The sequence below is a fragment of the Schistocerca serialis genome, chromosome 6 (assembly GCF_023864345.2).
Source record: "Schistocerca serialis cubense isolate TAMUIC-IGC-003099 chromosome 6, iqSchSeri2.2, whole genome shotgun sequence".
NCBI lineage: Eukaryota > Metazoa > Arthropoda > Insecta > Orthoptera > Acrididae > Schistocerca > Schistocerca serialis.
In genome coordinates this window covers 134,424,930-134,445,050 of record NC_064643.1, presented here as the reverse complement: position 1 = coordinate 134,445,050, position 20,121 = coordinate 134,424,930, and the positions used below count along the sequence as shown (strand labels likewise).

Below are 20,121 nucleotides of genomic sequence, written 5' to 3'. Positions count from 1 at the left end.
TTTGGGTCTTATCAATATATTCTGTTTAGTTTAGTAATTTGTCGTCATGTGTTATTTCTAAAGGTGTAGTTAGGCCTTCTGCAATGCCGAGTTGCATGTATTGTTTTTTACCTAGTTTCAGCAAAAGCCCATTTTTAGAGAACCAGTTATTAATTTTTAAGAAAATATGATTTGCATTTTCAAGGCTTATGATGGCACTTGCATTGTCAGCAAAGAAAAGTTCATAAACATTCATCGAGATCTAAATTTATACTGCACTAACTGTCTTACGATGTGTGGTAGCAGCTGAATCTCACTTCCCTTTTTTTCTGATGCTTTCGCAGTGACATGTGAGAAAAATGACTGTTAGTAAATTTCTCCACTTTTACTGTTGCTATTATTTCACAAGATAAATATGGGAGGAAGTAAAATATTGCTTAACTCTGTCTTAAAATGTACATTCTCAGCATTAGTAGCAAATCTCTCCAATATGCAAAATGCCTCTCTTGTAGCATCTGACACTGTAGTTGGATGTGCATTTCCATGACACTTTCATGATTACAACACAAACTTGCGATGAAGTAAGCTACTTTTTTATTTCTGTTTTTTTATTAATCCCATCTGGTAAGGGTCCCAAACTGAACAGAAATTTCAAAGATTTGCTGAACAAGGGTAAGCTATCTCCTCATAGTTTTTGCTACAACTAATTTTATGTGGTCATTCCATTAATCTCATTACAAATATGTACTCTTAGATGTTTGACAACTTTGACAGTTTCTAGTGTCTTATCACTAATTATGAAATCAGACCACAATGGGTTGTGCCCTTCATTGGTGCAAATATGTTGCTTTACGAAATGTCAGCCACTTCACAACAGCATCATCTTATCTGCAAACAGCCGAATGGGCTTTCTGACTTTATCCACTAAGTTGTTCATACGCCTTGTTTATATCAAATGAGAGTATGGACTATGTTGAGTGATTGCTGTAACTAAGTCCCAGTATTGTTATTTTGCCTTGAGCACAGCCAGCATGGCACCTGCCCTGGTTGGTGATCTTGTGCCAGTCTCTGATCTACACTCCTCCATTGAACTGTGTAGTGTCTACTTTGTGAAGTTACTCTGTATGTCCAGTGATCCACCAGATGCATTTCCACACAAAAAAGGTATCTGGTGGCTTGGACTGATGTGATGTTTTGCCTATCATGAGATAGTTCAAGAACAGTGGAATAATGTCCTGCTCACAGATTTGTTGTGATTTGGCCTGAAAAGCTATTCTTCCAGTTTTTTACTCTAGCATGTTCTTGAGTTATGTTACAACCATGCCACCATTGTGGAATAGCACAGATAAGAGGGAATCGGCAATATATGGGACAGTGTTAGATCAAGAGCACATATGCCACTGAATGTATTCCGTGGGGTATTGTGATATTTGTAATAATACAGACGAAATCCTGCAGTCTTTTTGTGGTGCATGCAGTCCAGGATTCCATCTGGTGCATGATAAGGCTGAGTACATGCAACGTGAATGCATCACATGTTGGATAATATATAACTCTTTACGTGCACTTAAATCTGATTAATCCTACATGAGATGCTCTAAGCTAACTCAAGCACCACTAACCATTGCTGACATGCAGATTGTTCAATAGTTTGATACTTTATTGCAAGCTTTTTCCATGCAGCCTTACGCAGAGTGTGAAGAATAAATGTGGGTACTGTTTTGCCGCGTGTGACCCATGCACCCCATATTGACATTCTGTATACCACTGATGGAAGGACGCCACATATGGTAACCTGTAACCCACAGGCCCTAGCTTGCTTTCCAGCATATCTTGTATCTATATTACTGTGTCACATGATTTTTGGACACATTTTGTTGACTATGTTATCACCACCTTATCTTGAAGATATACTTTACACTGTTGTGCAGTCTCTTATTCTTTGGCAGTTCTGAGTGTTGTGTATAGAGCTTTCTCGTACTAATATTGACTGCTTATTTGCAACTTTAACAGCAGTCGGTCAGTTGTAGTCTTTCCATCATTCTGTTACACTCATTTTCATGTAATTGCTCCCAGGTTGTCCAATTTTCTGAGGGGTCGTAAGAGTGATAGTATGCTCTGATCATATTTTGTTAAAAGTGTATTTTGTATTTTACTCCTGTTTCTGATCTTAGCACCAGGAGACAGTAGCCACGTGTATGCGAGTTGTGTGAATATGTGATAGTTCTGTTTCTGATGAAGGACTTTGTTTGAAAGTAAAAATATTTCTAATATTCTTTTTTGTTGTGGCTGTCTGTGATTTGACATCTCAAAGTGGTGAGTAGCAATCTATCCTTTTGATATTGTTGTTATTCCATTCTGGGATTTTTGTTATTCTACTCTGGGATTTCCATTGTTCGTTTTTAATCCTGTTTCTCATTAAAAAAAATTCCATGCACACAGTGTCTTGTACATTGTAGCTATAAATTTAAGTGTGTGTTGATTGGTTACTTTTAGTGCTATTCATTTGCCGAGTCGTATTGATTAGTTTATACACATTGCAAAGCAGAGTTCCAGAATTGTTCTTATTCATTAAATGACCGAACACATAATCACAAAATTTTATGATTAATTACTAGCTTACTACAGAACTGAAGAAGCAGAGGTATGAATGTAAGCACCAAATGCACAGTATGTGAAGATAAAAGACATATGGAAACATTTGACAATGCTCCTGTAAACATTCAGAAACAGTTAAAGTGCCTTTCAGTGACCAGGAGGAATGATTTTAATGTAATTCCTTCCACTTGTATTGTACAATGCACTAGATCATACAAAATGTAAGGCTCACTACCAGTAATTCAGCACATTATTTTCCCCCTCTCTCTCTTTGTTATTCAGATGTAGTGTCCATGTCCAGGACTAGAAGACTTGTTACAATGAAGAGGTGTGATTTGGATTGATTAGTGATCTAGCCTGGTGCTCAGCAAAAAGGAAATTAATTAATGATTTAAAAAACAAAGATGCTGTGACTTAATAAATGAGAAAGTGCTGGTACAATAAAAAACACACAAACACGCACACAAATTTCAAGCTTTTGCAACCCAAGGTTGCTTCATCAGGAAAGAGGGAAGGATGGGGAAAGATGAAAGGGTGTTGGTGTTAAGGGAGAGGGTAAGGAGTCATTCCAATCCCGGGAGCGGAAAGACTTACCTTAGGGGGGAAAAGGACAGGTATACACTCTCTCTCTCTCTCTCTCTCTCTCTCTCTCTCTCTCTCTCTCTCTCTCACACACACACACACACACACACACACACACACACACACACACACACACACAGATATATATATATATATATATATATATATATATATATATATATAAAATGGAAGGAAACATTCCACGTGGGAAAAATTATATATAAAAACAAAGATGAGGTGACTTACCGAACAAAAGCGCTGGCAGGTCGATAGACACACAAACAAACACAAACATACACACAAAATTCAAGCTTTCGCAACAAACTGTTGCCTCATCAGGAAAGAGGGAAGGAGAGGGGAAGACGAAAGGAAGTGGGTTTTAAGGGAGAGGGTAAGGAGTCATTCCAATCCCGGGAGCGGAAAGACTTACCTTAGGGGGAAAAAAGGACAGGTATACACTCGCACACACGCACATATCCATCCACACATACAGACACAAGCAGACATATATTCACACACACACACACACACACACACACACACACACACGCATTTTTACTCTGTCTGCTTGTGTCTGTATGTGTGGATGGATATGTGCGTGTGTGCGAGTGTATACCTGTCCTTTTTTCCCCCTAAGGTAAGTCTTTCCGCTCCCGGGATTGGAATGACTCCTTACCCTCTCCCTTAAAACCCACTTCCTTTCGTCTTCCCCTCTCCTTCCCTCTTTCCTGATGAGGCAACAGTTTGTTGCGAAAGCTTGAATTTTGTGTATGTTTGTGTTTGTTTGTGTGTCTATCGACCTGCCAGCGCTTTTGTTCGGTAAGTCACCTCATCTTTGTTTTATATATATATATATATATATATATATATCCATCCGCACATATACAGACACAGGCAGACATATGTAAAGGCAAAAAGGTTGGACAGAGATCATCTCTCTTTGCTCTCAGATTTCAGTCGTCAATATGTACTGCAGCCCTGTTTCACATAAACAGTGACACAGAGATGCAGTCTGGGTGGATTTACATCTGTTGAAACTGTACATCAGTCTCCTTGAATTCTGCCACTTATTAAGTGACTCTCCTTTACAGGGGCGACAATTGTGATGATCTTTGAGTAGTGTCTGAGATGGAGCATTTTGACTGCCTAACTTTGAAGTTGAAATATGGATGCCCTTAAACAATTTTAAACACTGAAATAATAATGGTTGTGTACCAGATGACTGTTGCAGCAATATAGTAATGCCAATAGCAGACTGCTGTAGACAAAATCAGTATTTTAAATGTGCATACTGCTCAGTGCTGTCTCCATTTTTCTTGGGAAACATTTAGTAATTATGCATTATTCTTACTCTCTTGTCAGGATTGTGCACTCATAGATGCACCTCTCCCCCTCCTTTCACACACACACACACACACACACACACACACACACATTTTTACTCTGTCAATCCTAATTAACCTCGTCTTTATATAAAATATTGTTTTATCAGGGTATTTTCATGTGAAAGGGCAAACATATTACTACTCTTTTGACTTCCTATTGTATATATCTTTTGTGCTAATAATTATGCTGTCAACATTGTTTCAGATAACAAACCCTTCTAGCGAAGATAAAAACTACGTATATGATTTGTATTACACAGAAAAGATTGATTTTGATGACATGTTGTTGGACACTCAACTGAGTATCCATCCTATGGAATCAGAACTGGTATATGATGTAGATGAAGACGATGATAAATCTCAGTTGGAGGAAGAGGACAGTGATTCAAATGATGAAAATAATTGGCGCAATGATTATCCAGATTCTGATAATAGGTAATTGTTGCCTCTTATGCATGTTGCTTGCCCCATTAGTCTCATTAAGTCAGCATGTGGCATTACCTTTCAAGATAAAGGTATGTTACCTTTAGAATAATTCGTATATTTTATACTGTTGTGACTAATTCAGAATTTTTCTTGTGTCATCCAACTCATTACCGTGCAACATATAGGGAATTAGTTAGTGTATATAACTTGACAGAAGCTTAGAAATAGGAGAATAATGATGGCACACACTAATTTTTGATGTACAATAGAGACTTATTTTTAATTGTTTATTAGTTTAAAGTATTGTATTAATTGGAAATAAAAAACAACACAATGTTAAGGACAATCAAACAATTTAAAACAGTCTACATAAAACTGAGTTTAAGTCCAAATCTACAATAGCTGTGTATTGTTTTTTCACTGTATGGTGACCAGTTTCATACCCCGGACGTATATATTCACGTTGTATCTGTTTGTAGAATAAAACTACACAAGTAAAAGCACTAATATTCAGCCTAACCTACCAAACAAACAAGACAGTAAAACAATGTTCACACAAAACTGATACTTCATGTGCCACAAATTCCAAGGTACAAGTGTAAAAACATGACACCCCTCAATAAAACCTTGGGTGAAACGCCTGATGGGCATTTTATCCGAACCAAGTGCGATTACTGGTACATCTCCAAAACAGAGTCAAAAGATGAGCCCAGACAGCACAGCAGTCTTTGTCTTCAAATATGTCTGCTTGTGTTTGTATATGTGTGGATGGATATGTGTGTGTGCGAGTGTATACCCGTCCTTTTTTCCCCCTAAGGTAAGTCTTTCCGCTCCCGGGATTGGAATGACTCCTTACCCTCTCCCTTAAAACCCACATCCTTTCGTATTTCCCTCTCCTTCCCTCTTTCCTGATGAGGCAACAGTTTGTTGCGAAAGCTTGAATTTTGTGTGTATGTTTGTGTTTGTTTGTGTGTCTGTCGACCTACCAACACTTTCATTTGGTAAGTCACATCATCTTTGTTTTTAGATATATTTTTCCTACGTGGAATGTTTCCCTCCATTATAATCATACAATTAAGATATAAGAAATATAAAAAATATAAATACAAAATATCTAAAATGGTGCTACAATTAATGCTAGGCTAAGTTAATGTAAAACCTCTGTCATTATTTAAACAGTCCAAATTAACAGGGATAATATACAGACCATATGATGATGGAACTTAGTGAAACCAGACCAGATCTGAGTAAGACAAATTCATGGACCAAAACCCTCCTGAAACTGATCTCTCAAAACCGGCCAAGAACCCCTGTGGGAGGGGTGGGTGTGGGGAGGGAGATGGGGGGGGGGGGGGAGGGAGGAAGGTGGAGGTGGTTTGGAATAGAGAAGGAATATAGTAGAACTGGATCTAGGTGACAGGAACAATTATTTATCCAGGATTAATGGAAACACACGTGGACCCTATTGATAGTGAGGAGATTAAGAGTAGTTGAGATTAAATAATAGACTCCAATGTTTTAGGACCATCTGGCCATTCAATATCTGTAAAGAGGACTTCTTAATAGCCCTAAAAATGTGTATCTTTTGTAAAATATCTAACACTGTCCCTTTATTCTCAGTGCATAAAATGTCAAAGTTGTTTTCTACACTCATTACCGAATGTCCCCTTTCCCGCAACTGTAACGACGAAGTTGACCTTGGGATGTTTACATTGAGATGTTCTTCAAACTCCTTACTAAAACCTCTACCTGTTTGACCTACATATGTGCCCTGACAATCATTACACTGTATGGTGTAAACCCCGGTGTTCTTATACAAGTTGGTGTCACATGACTTCCTATGTCTGTATCTGGTCTCGATATTATGAGTAGAAAATGTGGGTAGAATACTCTTCTTTCTTAGGTGTCTGCCTATGCTTTCTGACACACTCACATAATATGGTGGTCAGTGATACCAGACAGCGGGCAGGTTAACGTGTAAGGGAACTAGTGTGAAGATAAACCATGACTGGCATGAAAATGGACCAGACCTCCTTTTGAGAATCTCATTATTGTGCTCTGAACAAAACTGCTGTTATATCCATTGCAAATAGCAATGTGAACAGTAGTATTATTTCATTTTTTAAAGCTTCAGGGGAGAGTGGAACACTGTGAACGTGACATAAGAATGCTCTGAAAGCCGCTTTTTTATGACTCATGGGATGGTCGGAACAAGAATGGATAACCAAGTCAGTTGTAGGGAGCTTCCTATAAATATCAAAAGAAAAAATGCTGTCTTCCAAACTGTTGACCAGAATTAGGTAAGGAACAGTATCTCAAGGCAGATGCTCAGTAGTAAACTGAATATCATTGTACTGTGCATTTAAATTACAGACCAAACAATGACACTCAGTACTATATCCATTGTAAAGTAGAAGAACGTTATCTACGTACGTAAACTGTTTGACAATTTGTGTACCAAACGACGGGTGTTGAATCACAATGTCATGTTCAAACTTGGTCATAAATATATTAGCTAAGCAGTACGACAGGGGTGTTCCCATTGCTAATCCACATTCCTGAATGTAAGTAGCATCTCCAAAGCTAAAATAATTTTAGTTCATTACCAGTTCCAACAACTTGATAACCTCATCAATCTCAGCCAGGGGATGACTACTGAAGCCACTTAAGTTCTCATAGACAATCCTAACTACATGCTCTGTGGGGATATTACTATACATACTTTTAATGTCCAGCATAGCTAACCTGGCTCCATGTGGAACCTTCAAACTGGAAAGCACAGAAACCAGATGGGTACTATTACATGAAAGCACAGACACCAGATGGGTACTATTACATATTGATATATCAGAAGGGTTGAACATAACATTTGTTTAAATACTCTGAAATCGATTTCTTTGAGTGGTAGCCTGCACCATACCTAGTATTCACTGTGAGACGTACTGGGAAATTATCCTTATGGACCTTTATAGTAGTCCTGTGGACATCAGATGTTTTTTTAGTTGTGCAACATATTTCGGTTTAGGGTCGTATCTACAGCACTTGACTTTACCCTCATATAGGCTTTTCTTGATAGCAACAATGTTGATAACAACAGCATTACTTGTAGCACCATTTTAGATATTTTGTTTTTGTATTTTTTTATATATTTATATATTTTTATTGGTTATGAACTAGGACTTCAGTCAGGTTCTGTTATTTTGTTGTAGATAGAACCAGGTAGTTCAGTTTCCTAAGCTTTAAGTAATTTGAATTGTATCTCACTTCCCATAAGTCTATCGGTTAATATTTTCTGTCTCTCATACGGTATTGTTGTTTAACTCTGAGATCCACTGTGTTACTGCAATCCCTGAGGTCCAATCTGCATGTCCTTTTAATTTGGTTTCTGCTGCTAGATATCACGATCTCCAGATTGTGATGGGTTGATGCATGCTTATCTTCACAGTGTTCAGTGTGTTGCTAGCACTGTAACATGTAGTGCTATTTAATGCATGTCAATATGTTTTAGTATGCTGACAACTCCCAAGGACTGAGTGTCTTTTAATTCTTTGTTTCTCCTGTGGATTTTGACAATGATAGGTTTCTTCTATTTCATACTCTACCGACACAGCGAGCTTTGTTTGAATTTACATTACATTCATTCTGCATTGTTTTGTGCTTACGGGTTTTTCCTATCATAATTATGTGGGTCGTCATGCGCTGTCTGGGCTCATCTTTTGACTCTGTTTTGGAGATGTACTAGTAATCATGCTTGGTTAGGATCAAGTGCCCATCTGCTGTTTCATCCAAGGTTTTATCGAGGGGTGACATGTTTTTACACTTGTACCTCGGAATTTGTGGCACATAAAGTATCAGTTTTGTGTGTACATTTCTTTAATGTCTGGTTTGTTTGGTAGGTTAGGTTGATTATTAGTGCTTTTACTTATGTAGTTTTGTTCTACAAGAAGATATGACCTGAAGATATACCTCCGTATGGAACTGGTCGTCATACAGTGAAAACACAATACACAATTATTGTGGATTTGGACTTTAACCCAGTTTTATGTAGACTATTTTACTATCTCTGATTTTAAACTGTTTGATTGTCCTTCACACTATGTACAAGTATTTTAGCTGTGGTTGCTTGATCTATAAGATTATTTGTAGTACATAGCAAAAACTTGTATGCAATCATTAGAGTCATTTCCCATCCTTTTTTTCCCATGTTTTGTTAGGTAATTTTTTTTCTCTGTTTGCCTGTTCAGTACAAATTTTGCAATTGGTTTTAAAGTAACTTCCCAATGACACTTTAAACTTTCAACATTGCTCAGAACTGGTTGACAGTGCATTATTAATTTGTTTTTGTGTCTGGTGTGTTGTAAAAGGTACTGTGTTCTTGTGCCTGTTCAGAACAGATTTTGCAATTGATTTCAAACCAACTTCTTGATGTGCTAGAGACTTGAAACTTTTGACATAGCTGAGAACTAGGTGACCATAAAATATTAACTTGCTTTCTTGGCTGGTGGGTGGTGGAGGGTACTTTGTATACCACTGCTGTTTCTACTTTTTTAGTTTCAGTCACAGATGTTGCGCGTTAAGAATGATTGCTGGCAAGTCTCTGCACGAGCATGAATCTCTAATTTTTTTATCTTCACAGTATTTTCGCAAGATATACATAGGAGAGAAAATGAAATAAACTTCAAATTTATCATATGTCTCTGCTCTAATCTCTTCAGAATGTTGTAAATACATTGAAAAGTTTCACACACACACAAGGCTAAAAAGCAGAAAATAATAATTAAAAAAAAAAAAAAAAAAAACGCTTTTGAATACATTGTTTTCAAAATGGACTAAAGAATATAAAATAATTTCTAGACCCATACAGATTCCTAAGCCCATACAGATGGTCCTGAAAATTTGTGTTTGTGAATTTTTAGTAGTTGTGGTAATACTTGTGAAAAATAAAAATAAAAATGTGGAGCTTGTGCAGTAGATAATAGTAAGGTGCGTAGGGAAAGCTAGCATTGAGAAAAATCACACAACACTGCATATAATTTGCAGTTGCAGTGTTACGTGGCTTTATGCTTAATTACAGACTTACTATTTTATCAGTTGATTTGTTTTCACCACGTCACACCCACTGTTTACGTCCTTCTTCGTTGCTGAGCGATGTATCACTTTTCGTTCTGACCCCGCAACTCTTCCTTTCCTATATCTTTACAACTTTTTATCTATATAAATGATGAACTATTGGTTTGGCTGTTTAACAACTTTTTAATAACTATGGAAGTATTACAGGCATCGGGTCCCACCTAATGTGTCACCCGCCTATACGTTTTACATGAACCTTTCGAGACTCGATCGATCTGTTTACAAAGAGAAAGCAGAATATCTCTTCCTTTTATGTTGTCCAATAACGACCTAGGAAGCTCGACGCCCTCATGGCCCAGGCTCTACCGTGGCTCGCGGTAGTTTGCAGCATTTTTTTTTATTCCTTGCTGCCCAACCCAAAAACAAACTTAAAGAACATAATAATAATAACTGTTCTTACAATTATTCGTACAAGTGTTGGTTGATTTAACGAGGGGTGGGACAGGCCTAAGCCTTGTGACCCCACACAGTGCAGTAAAATTGTTAATGACTGAGGTGAACTATTCAGGCCTAAATTATCTATTGCATGTAATCAATGTTTTTCATTTTAAATTTTACAAGTATTGCCACTGCTATTAAAAATTCACAAGCACAAATTTTCAGGACTATGTGGAAGGAGTTAGAAATCTGTGTGGGTCTGGAGGAGATTACTATATTTTTTTAATCCATTTTCAAAATGTGTTATATTAAAAGGTATCTTCTTTAAATAATTATTATGATTTCAGTTAAACATTGATGAGTCTTCTGATGAAATGCAACAACTCGAGTTTTTAATATGGTATACTAGAGCACTACCTTTTTCAGTACGAATGACTATTAGTTTTTATTTATTTTCTGCTTCCATAATTGGTGCTATTTATAATTTTTTCTTTTCAAATCTGGCAGTAATAAGGTAGAAGCAGAGTGTGATATGACTCACAGAAAACTGACAGTTGATGTTTTGAACATCTTTTTCCTTTGCATAAAAAGTTGTTGATTTACTTGCAGCATCGAATTTGGATAAAAGTCCAAGCTTTTGATGATTGCCTCCACCTTCCATCTGGGGCTAAAACTGACTGTCATAAACTGGCAAGGCTCCCACTTTTATACTTATAGGCCCTTTCTGTGTTGTCATCATGATGTAATGCAGCCAATCAGAGGCCTCCTGTGTGTATAAAAGTGGGAGCCTTGCCATTTCACGACAGGCAGTTTTAGCCCCAGATGGAAGGTGGAGGCAATTATCGAAAGCTTGGAATGTTGTCCTAATTTGGTGCAGCAAGTAAACTGAGAACTTTTTATGCAAGGTCTCCATCACGAAAAACTTTTTAGCTATATTTTTCCTTTTGTTGCACATTTGATAGATCTCAATACCTTTGCCTTTATTCCTTCTTTCAGTTCATATCGAGAAGGTCAAGCTGTATCTCTTTGTGGTATAACTTTTGTTACACTTCCAGTTTGTTTCAAAGCATTATGGTTTGTTTAAACATTCATCTTTTGAGTATATTTTTTGGTACTTGTTTTTTTGCTTGTCATATATCTATGCTATAATCTAATTTTTTTTTAAATAAATGTTGGTATAATGTGTCTACATGAGTATAATGTTTCATAATTTTCACAGTATCAATGAAGATGACATGATGCTGGCCATGCAGATGGATGACATGAATATAGGTAAAAATCCTCGAATACTTTTTGTGTACACTTGCCTCTGTAGTGTGCCTTCCCTTCTGTTGTATGAGAAATGACAGTTGCTGCTTTTTATCTGTGTAGCCATAATAATTTTATCGAAAAGTACACATTTTTGCATAAAATGTAAGACAAAGAATTGATTTCAGCTTCGTACCAGCAGGAACACTGCAACATTGCGTGATATACTAGAGTATGCAAACCCTTTTATTGTTTATTGTCTGGAATGTGATTTACTATACCTCTTCATCTAGTTCTGGCTAATTCCCCACCTCACTGTTTTGAAATCTGTGTGTATGCTCTGTCTCAAACCAACTCTTCATCAAAGCTAGCTGAACCCTAATCTATCATTCTGTTTTTTCATCAGGATGAAAGTGGCAGGTCATAGGAACCTAGAAATTACTTGAATGTCCATGTCAGAATAGCTGTGATATTTCTTGGACAGTAGTGATCAGAGCAGAGGGACATGGGAAGCACAGTGCACATTTAGTGGATCGTTTTGGTGATGGTTATGAGAGGGAGATCAGAAACAGACTCTTGTGGGAATTGTCGAGAATGTGAAAGTGCTGTGTAAATAGGTTGTAGCAAATGATTTCTCCCTCAGTTTCTTTCTTGGTTGATCAGGACTGCTTACCTTGGACATGAAAGCCAATATATTCTGAACTTTGAGCACAACTGACCTCTGCCCCCCTGTTTGGAACAGGGAGAAAACTAATGCAAAAACTATTTCTGTGAAAGTCTAGGTCATACATATTTTTGCAGTAGGCCTCCAGTAAGGGCCTGGATTGTGCTATAGATACAAATCATACAAATTCCTTCATCAAATGAAGTGTTATGTGTTTCTCCATGTGATGAAGGTCTTTGTCCACTAGCTAATTAATATCCAACAGTCTACTTTTAAATGTGCCTGTCTGCCACTTAAATTCCTAATTCATGTTGTTACTGTGTTACACAGCTCTGTGTCATATTCTGAAATGTAATAATTTTTGCTGTAGTATGCTATGGATATTAATCTAAGTTATTAAACAGCACAAAAATGAAAAATAGAGCCCCTGTGTATAAAATTTTTAAATTGGGCTACAAAGGTAAACTCAGAATGTCATATGCTCAAAAATCATGCAAAAAATGTGGTACAAACAAAGATTCTGAAAGGACAGATGTCATTGTAGTAGATACCTATGTATCATATTCTGAATTTGACCTACACAGCTATATAAAATGTGTCATTCAACCAACAATCTCTAACAAAATTAATTACTATTGCAGGGGGCACTCTTGTATCCTATTCCAAGTTGTATTTACTTAGCCAAAGCTAAGCTTTAATATAACCCAAATCACAGAAACTAAAGAACCAATTCTCTGGAGACATGTTGTAGATTCCTAAGTCTGCCATTGTATCTCAAAGAAAGACTACAATAATGACTTTTTGTCATTCAATTTTCATTCAGAGTCAGTGGCAACACCATACCTGCCCTAAATCCTGTCTTACCTGTGTCAGCCCCAATATTTAAAAGTTCATAATACCTGGGAAAATATGACTTGATAGTTAGCATATAGTTCTGTATTATATTTAATGATATCCCAAAACTACCATTTTTTTATAAGTTCTCATGTTTCCTGTCACAGTGCACTGTGTTTGGATACAGGAAGGTGGCTCAGACCTGAGTATGGCGAATGATGGTACCCCATAGAAAAATGGCAGCAAGGGACGGTAAAGGACACCAGGCACACATGCTGAAGAGGCTATTCCAGCAGCCATTGAGGGAACAGGTTGCAACCAGCTGCTGATTGCGGCACATGTTGGAACAAATGATGCCTGTCAACTGGGCTCCAAAGTCATTCTTGGGCCGTTCCAGTGACTTGCAGAGAAGGTTGAGAAGACCAGCCTTGCGCATGCAGTTTCAAAAAAGCTCACAATTTGCAGCATTGTCTGCAAAACTGATCGTGGCCCTTTGGTTCTGAGTTGAATGAAAGGACTGAACCAGAGACTTTGAAAGTTCTGTGTAACACTTTGTAGGGATATGAAATGGAATGATTACATAGGTTCAGTCATGGGTAAAGCAGGTGGTAGACGTTGGTTTATTGGTACAATATTGGGAAGGGCAGTCCCCGATCATGCAGAAGTGCCGCAACACGACGTGACATGAACTGGACTATGTCTGAAGTAGTGCTGGAGGGAATTGGTACCATGAATCCTGCAGGGCTGTCCATAAATCTGTAAGTGTACAAGGGGCTGGAGATCTCTTCTGAACAGCACGTGATCAAGGCATCCCAGATATGCTCAATAATGTTCATGTCTGGGGAGTTTGGTGGCCAGTGGAAGCGTTTAAACTCAGAAGAGTGTTCCTGGAGTCACTCTGTAGAGTTCTGGATGTGTAGGGTGTCGCATTGTCCTGCTGGAATTGCCCATGTCTGTTGGCATGCACAATGGACATGAATGAATGCAGGTGATGACACAGGATGCTTACATATGTGTCACCTGTCAAGAGTCATATCTAGACTTATCAGGGGTCACTCCAGCTGCACATGCCTCACGCCATTACAGATGCTCCACCAGGTTGAGCAGTCCCCTGCTGACATGCAGGATCCATGGATTCATGAGGTTGTCTCCATACCTATAAATGTCCATCCACTCATTACTATTTGAAATGTGACTCATCTGACCAGGCAACATGTTTGCAGTCATCAACAGTCCAATGTCGGTGTTGATGGGCCCAGGTGAGGCGAAAGCTTTCTGTTGTGCAATCATCAAGGTTTCACAAGTGGGCCTTTGGCTCCGAAAGCTGATATCGATTATGTTTCTTTGAATGATTTGCATCCTGACACTTGTTTATGGCCCAGCACTGAAATCTGCTGCAATTTGCAGAAAGATTGCTCTTCTGTCATGTTGAACGATTCTCTCCAGTCATCGTTGGTCCTGTTCTTGCAGCATGTCTTTCCGTCCACAGGATGCTGGAGATTTGATGTTTTACCAGACTCTTGATATTCACAGTACACTCATGAAATGCTAGTATAGGAAAATCCCCACTTCATCACTACCTCAGAGATGCTGTGTTCCATCTCTCATGCGCCGACTGTAACACCACATTCAAACTCACTCAAATCTTGATAACCTGCCATTGTAGCAGCAGTAACCCATGTAACAACTCCGCCAGACATTACCGACGGCAGTGCCGAATTCTGCCTGTTTACATGTCTGTCTATTTGAATACACATGCCTATACCAGTTTCTTTGGCACTTCAGTGTATGTTGATATACTAACTAGCAAAACATATGCTTCTCATTAAAATAACTTCAAACCAAGGCTGAGTGAGTACCCATAATAACCAAACCAAGAGAGAAATGAATTTTTACAGCAATGGACAGAGAAGGAAGGCAGTATGTGTAACAGTTTTCACTCTGCATATAATGAGACTGTGACATTTTATTATTTATTTTTCAGATAATGAGCTTTCAAGTGATGATGGAGAGGAAGATTATATTTATAGTAAGGAAGCTGATCCAAAGGATATCAGACTTTATGGCTCCTCCTACGCACGTTACAAGAGGAGGATGATGGCTGAATTAGATGATGCTGACTCAGATGACTCTAATAGCAGCTAGTATATTAAGTGAGACAAGTAGAAGCTTAACTAAAAACAGAGAAGATATGAAAAGTTTTGTGTTTCTGGACATACAATTATGTAGATAACATTTTTCTAAAACCATTTGAAAATAAGTGAAAAGTGTAGCATATGTGGACTCTCACTGTGTTTCCAAATTTTATTACCCATCATTGTTCTGAAAGAAATAGTTACCACAATGTATTCAGTGATTTCTGTTGTTGATCACCTACAATTTTTTTCCCCCCATTGATACTTCACTGCAGCATCAGTTTGGATGTTTAAGTCTCAGCATAGCTATATGAAAAAATTCATGGACCAGTTATGATGTTTTGTTAAATTAGACATATTTATGTGACTTCGTATATGTCATGAATACAAAACTTACTGAGCCTTGTACTACAGATTTGAAAAATTATGTACCCAAAGTTGCAATCTTCCATGTAATCTTTTGGTATTTTTTCATTCTATGTTATGTTGTTATATTTTTATAGACAATAGGTTTCCAATTTTTATTAATACATATACAGACGTTTACTTTGTTGTTTTTAGAATAATGAGTAAATTTACAAATGATTGACAGTAAAGTGCCTACAGATGTCTTTGTTATACGACTTTGTCCTACTGCAATGGCAGCACATGTTTCATGTTCTGTTTTCTGTTGTTTTCATTGATATTTATTGTTGTAATCTGACACACAACACAACCAAGAATGTTAATACAACTTTATTAGTCTGTGGCTTGTATGGCAATCATCATAACATACACCAAACACAGTAAGATAAGGAAAGTGTAATAACAGGATACTGAGCATGAGTGTAGCATGGCAGGATTTAAATAGGCACTCGCCAATGGCGGGCTCAATCATAAGTTCACAGAATTGCACTTTCACGTGCGCTCTCGCAGATGACAAGACACTGCTAATGTATGCAGCTTTCAAGTGTGCGCATATTACTTCATTTCTCTTCCCTTGGGGGGACAGCTCAGATTTGCGAGGTGTTTATGGCTTCTTCCTCTGAGAAGCTCTGACAGAGATGACGTGCTTATACTGGGGCATGTGGTCGGGAGTATTTAGGGCACAAGCAGCGTAACAGTCCGCCTTCTCATGTCAACCCATACGGTAAGATGGGTGACGCCAGCATGGGTTCCATGCGCCATCAGGCCCAGGGCCTGGTGGTGGTGGGGCCCCTGCAGTTGGCAGCTGAGGCAGAGGAGATGGCTCAGGTGTGGACGGCGGTTGCATCGGTACTGGTAGCGGAATTAGAGAAGCTGTTCCAGGTTTGTCCACTGGTGATGGGGAACCCCTCGTATGTCATGATGTCTGGTTGGGGTTGTCTGGTCGTCCACATGCAGGCACAACTGGTCGTAATGGCATACAGAGAGGCTCTCTTTCATACGGATGTCATAGAGAGGACAGCCATGGCATCGGGAGATGACTGCGGGAATCCATTTTGGGCAACAACCAAACCGCATTCCCAGATTTTGTATCCCGTCTGGGAGGCAGCGCATGTGTAGGAACGGAAAAAGGTAATAAAAGTCGGTACTGCAAGAACGTGGTTTACTGGTGCAAAAAACAAGGTGATAAATGATTACATAACTTTGTACGTAGGTGTGATGCTGAAGCGAAGTGTCCTGGCTGACTGCACCTGATGAAATGGGTGAAGCAGTCATGGAGCTCATCGACCTTGACAGCACTGGCTAGAGGGCACTGTCATCGGTGTCTCTCGTAGTACCAACCTGAGAAACTATTCCGTGGCATCGTTGCTGTCAATACCACACCAGACAGTCGCCCCAGGACAGAAATGGGACAACAGCTGCCCAGGTTGGCATCACTGGCTGGGCTGCAGGAGATGCAGTTCAGCGGGGTTGCTGTTGCCAAACGGTGTGAAGCAATAGGAAGAGAGAAATTGATGCAGGGCAACGTCAGCCGGAGGCCGACTCACAGACTTTTTCATTTGTGTTTTGAACGTTCTGACTAATATTTTGGCCTCACCATTGGACTATGGATGGAAGGGTGGAGTGAAAATGTGACAAATCCCATGGATGTTGCAGAAGGAAGCAAACACCTACGACACAAACTGAGGGTCATTATCAGAGACCAACATTGCTGGAAGTCCTTTGATGGAAAAAAATTTTTGACGGTGTTGCTACAGTGGCAGAGGCCGAAGTTGATGGGCATCAAATAACATATGGAAACTAAGAGAATGCGTCAATTACCATTAGCCAGTAGGCATTAAGGAAAGGGCTGGCAAAATTGATGTGGAGATGGTTCCAGGCCTGCAAAGATTGCAGCCACAGAGATAGTGTTGCCCATGGGGCCAGTTTGCTGCAGTGCACATTGAGAACATACCATAACCAGCTGAGTGATTTGCCATCCAAACCAGGTCAGAAAACATGATGGTGGGCTAATACCTTGGTGCAGGACACACCTCAGTAATCAATGTGCAGCAATTGCAGGATCTCTGAAAAGAGAGCCAAGGGAACCACTATGCAAAGAGCAGAATAGTCCATATGAATGAATAGAACACCATCAATGACAGAGAGACAGTGCCAAAACACGTAGTAGTTATGGGGGGGAGGGGGGTCGGATGTTCACAATGGAGGCGCCTCAGGCCATCTATGCTGTACACAATGTATCACTTTGTAGTGTTGGCAGAAGAGCCAACACTGTGTTTCTAGAGGAGGTCGAAATGCACGCGTTTAATTACACGCTGACTGGCGCGAGGTCTGGAACAGGACAATATCTTGAGAATAGCAAATAAAGTACAATTGTAGAACATCTCTCTTGACGGTACATGTTATAACCACAATATATATATATAGCAAAGGATTATGGCGCCTTGCTAGGTCGTAGCAATGGACGTAGCTGAAGGCTATGCTAACTATCGCCTCGGCAAATGAGAGCGTATCGGTCAGTGTAGCTTCGCTAGCAAAGTTGGCTGTACAACTGGGGCGAGTGTTAGTACGTCTCTCTAGACCTGCCGTGTGGTGGCGCTCGGTCTGCTATCACTGACAGTGGCGACACGCGGGTCCGGCGTATACTAATGGACCGCGGCTGATTTAAAGGCTACCACCTAGCAAGTGTGGTGTCTGGCGGTGACACCACACACTTTACTTTCCATAAAATCAGATCGGTAGCACTAGCCTGCACAACCCGAGTGCTAATCATTGACAGTTTTTTGAGCGCATTCATCAATGTGGAAACAGAGTAACTCCTCCAGATCAAAAACTGGGTCCGGACCAGCCGGAAGACGGGAGAGCATGTCAGCATTCACATGTTTAGCTGTGGTGTGGAAGTGAGAGAGGAACAGTGCCCAATGCTGAAGGCGATACTTTGTCTGGCAATGATGCACAGGGGTTAAACAGCGAAACTAATGGCTTGTGATCCGTGATTAGAAGGCATTTTACACCATACTGGAAAACATGAAACTTCTTTAAGGCATAAACAATGGCAAGAGCTTCTTTCTCTATTTATATCTAGTCCGAGCAGAATTAAGCATCTTCGAAGTACATGCAATAGGACACTTGGAGCCATCAAAATATTTATGAGCTAACAATGCCCCCAGCCCATTCTGGAACACATCTGTTGCTAACACTAAATATTGACTAGGTTGTTAGGTTACGAGGCAAGATGCATATTGTAACAAATACTTCAGTTAGGAAAACACCGTTTTCACATGCCTGCAGCTAGTGGAAAGACATCCCCTTATTCAGCAAGGCATGTAACTGTTGCGCAACTGATTCCCCCCCCGCCCCCCCCCCCCCCCCCCCAACTAACACCGAGGGCAATAAGCACTCTTACCTGTTTTTTTTTTTAAAAAGAAGAAGAAAAAACCTGGAGTTCCTCGGTTGGCTGACAGAGGACACAGAAGAGCCACAACAGCAGATACATTCTGACAAAGAGGTTTGACACCAGCACTAGAAACTGTGAACACAAGATAAACAATAGAAGGCTGAAAGAAGCAGTACTTTTCCAAATTGCATTTTAACCAGGCAGCCTGTAACATCGAAACAGCATACATAAGTTGTTGAGATGTTCAGCAATGTAGAATCTGGAGACCACAATATCATCAAGACAGTTGGCACTGACCTCGTGAGTTGTTCTAAAAATCCCTGGGGCTCTGGCTATGCAAAATGGTTACCGCAAGTATCAATACAAGCCAAAAGGCATGTTTACGACCAAGAACCATTGAGAGTCAACATCAATGGGGAGCTGAAAATATGCATTGGAGAGGTCAGTCTTGGAAAAATACTGACCACCAGCGAGTTTAGCAAAAAGTTCGGCAGGGTGCGGCAAGGGATGTGTGTCAGTGATAGACTGAGCATTGACTAAAACTTTGAAACCACTGCGAATTCATAACCGTCCTGAGTGCTTCTTGACATTGACTAAGGGGGTAGGCCATTTGCTGGTTGCAATCATTTGGAGGCCGTGAGGCAGTCGAGCTCTGGCTTTACTTGGTCACGGAGCGCCATTGGCACTGGGTAAGCCTGAAAGATATGGGGTCAGGCCGAAGGTTTCATGGTGATGTGGGCTTTGAAATTATTGGCACAACCCAAACCTGCAGAAAACAATAGAAAATTCAGAGCATAAAGAATCTAGTTGCGTGTAAGGCTCTTGATCAGAGACAAGATTAATTTCGTCGGAAATAGTAAACCTGAAAAGGTTAAAGGCATCCAAACCAAACAAATATTTGGTGCATGTATTGTTCACCACCAGAAAATTCGGTGGACGAACCACAGATTTATATGTGAC

The 20,121-nt window shown here is 39.5% G+C and overlaps 1 protein-coding gene across 1 annotated transcript in view; it reads left to right on the top strand.

Annotated features, from left to right (window-relative positions):
• The window catches only part of LOC126483807 (probable RNA polymerase II nuclear localization protein SLC7A6OS), a 61,211-nt gene extending 45,439 nt beyond the window's left edge, over positions 1 to 15,772 (top strand). Inside the window, exons 4-6 of the mRNA XM_050106989.1 lie at positions 4,750 to 4,979; positions 11,698 to 11,750; positions 15,209 to 15,772. Coding sequence (XP_049962946.1) covers positions 4,750 to 4,979; positions 11,698 to 11,750; positions 15,209 to 15,369 — 444 coding nt within the window. The 3' untranslated portion in view covers positions 15,370 to 15,772. The remainder of the gene's footprint in view (positions 1 to 4,749; positions 4,980 to 11,697; positions 11,751 to 15,208) is intronic.
• The last annotated feature ends 4,349 nt before the right edge of the window (positions 15,773 to 20,121 follow it).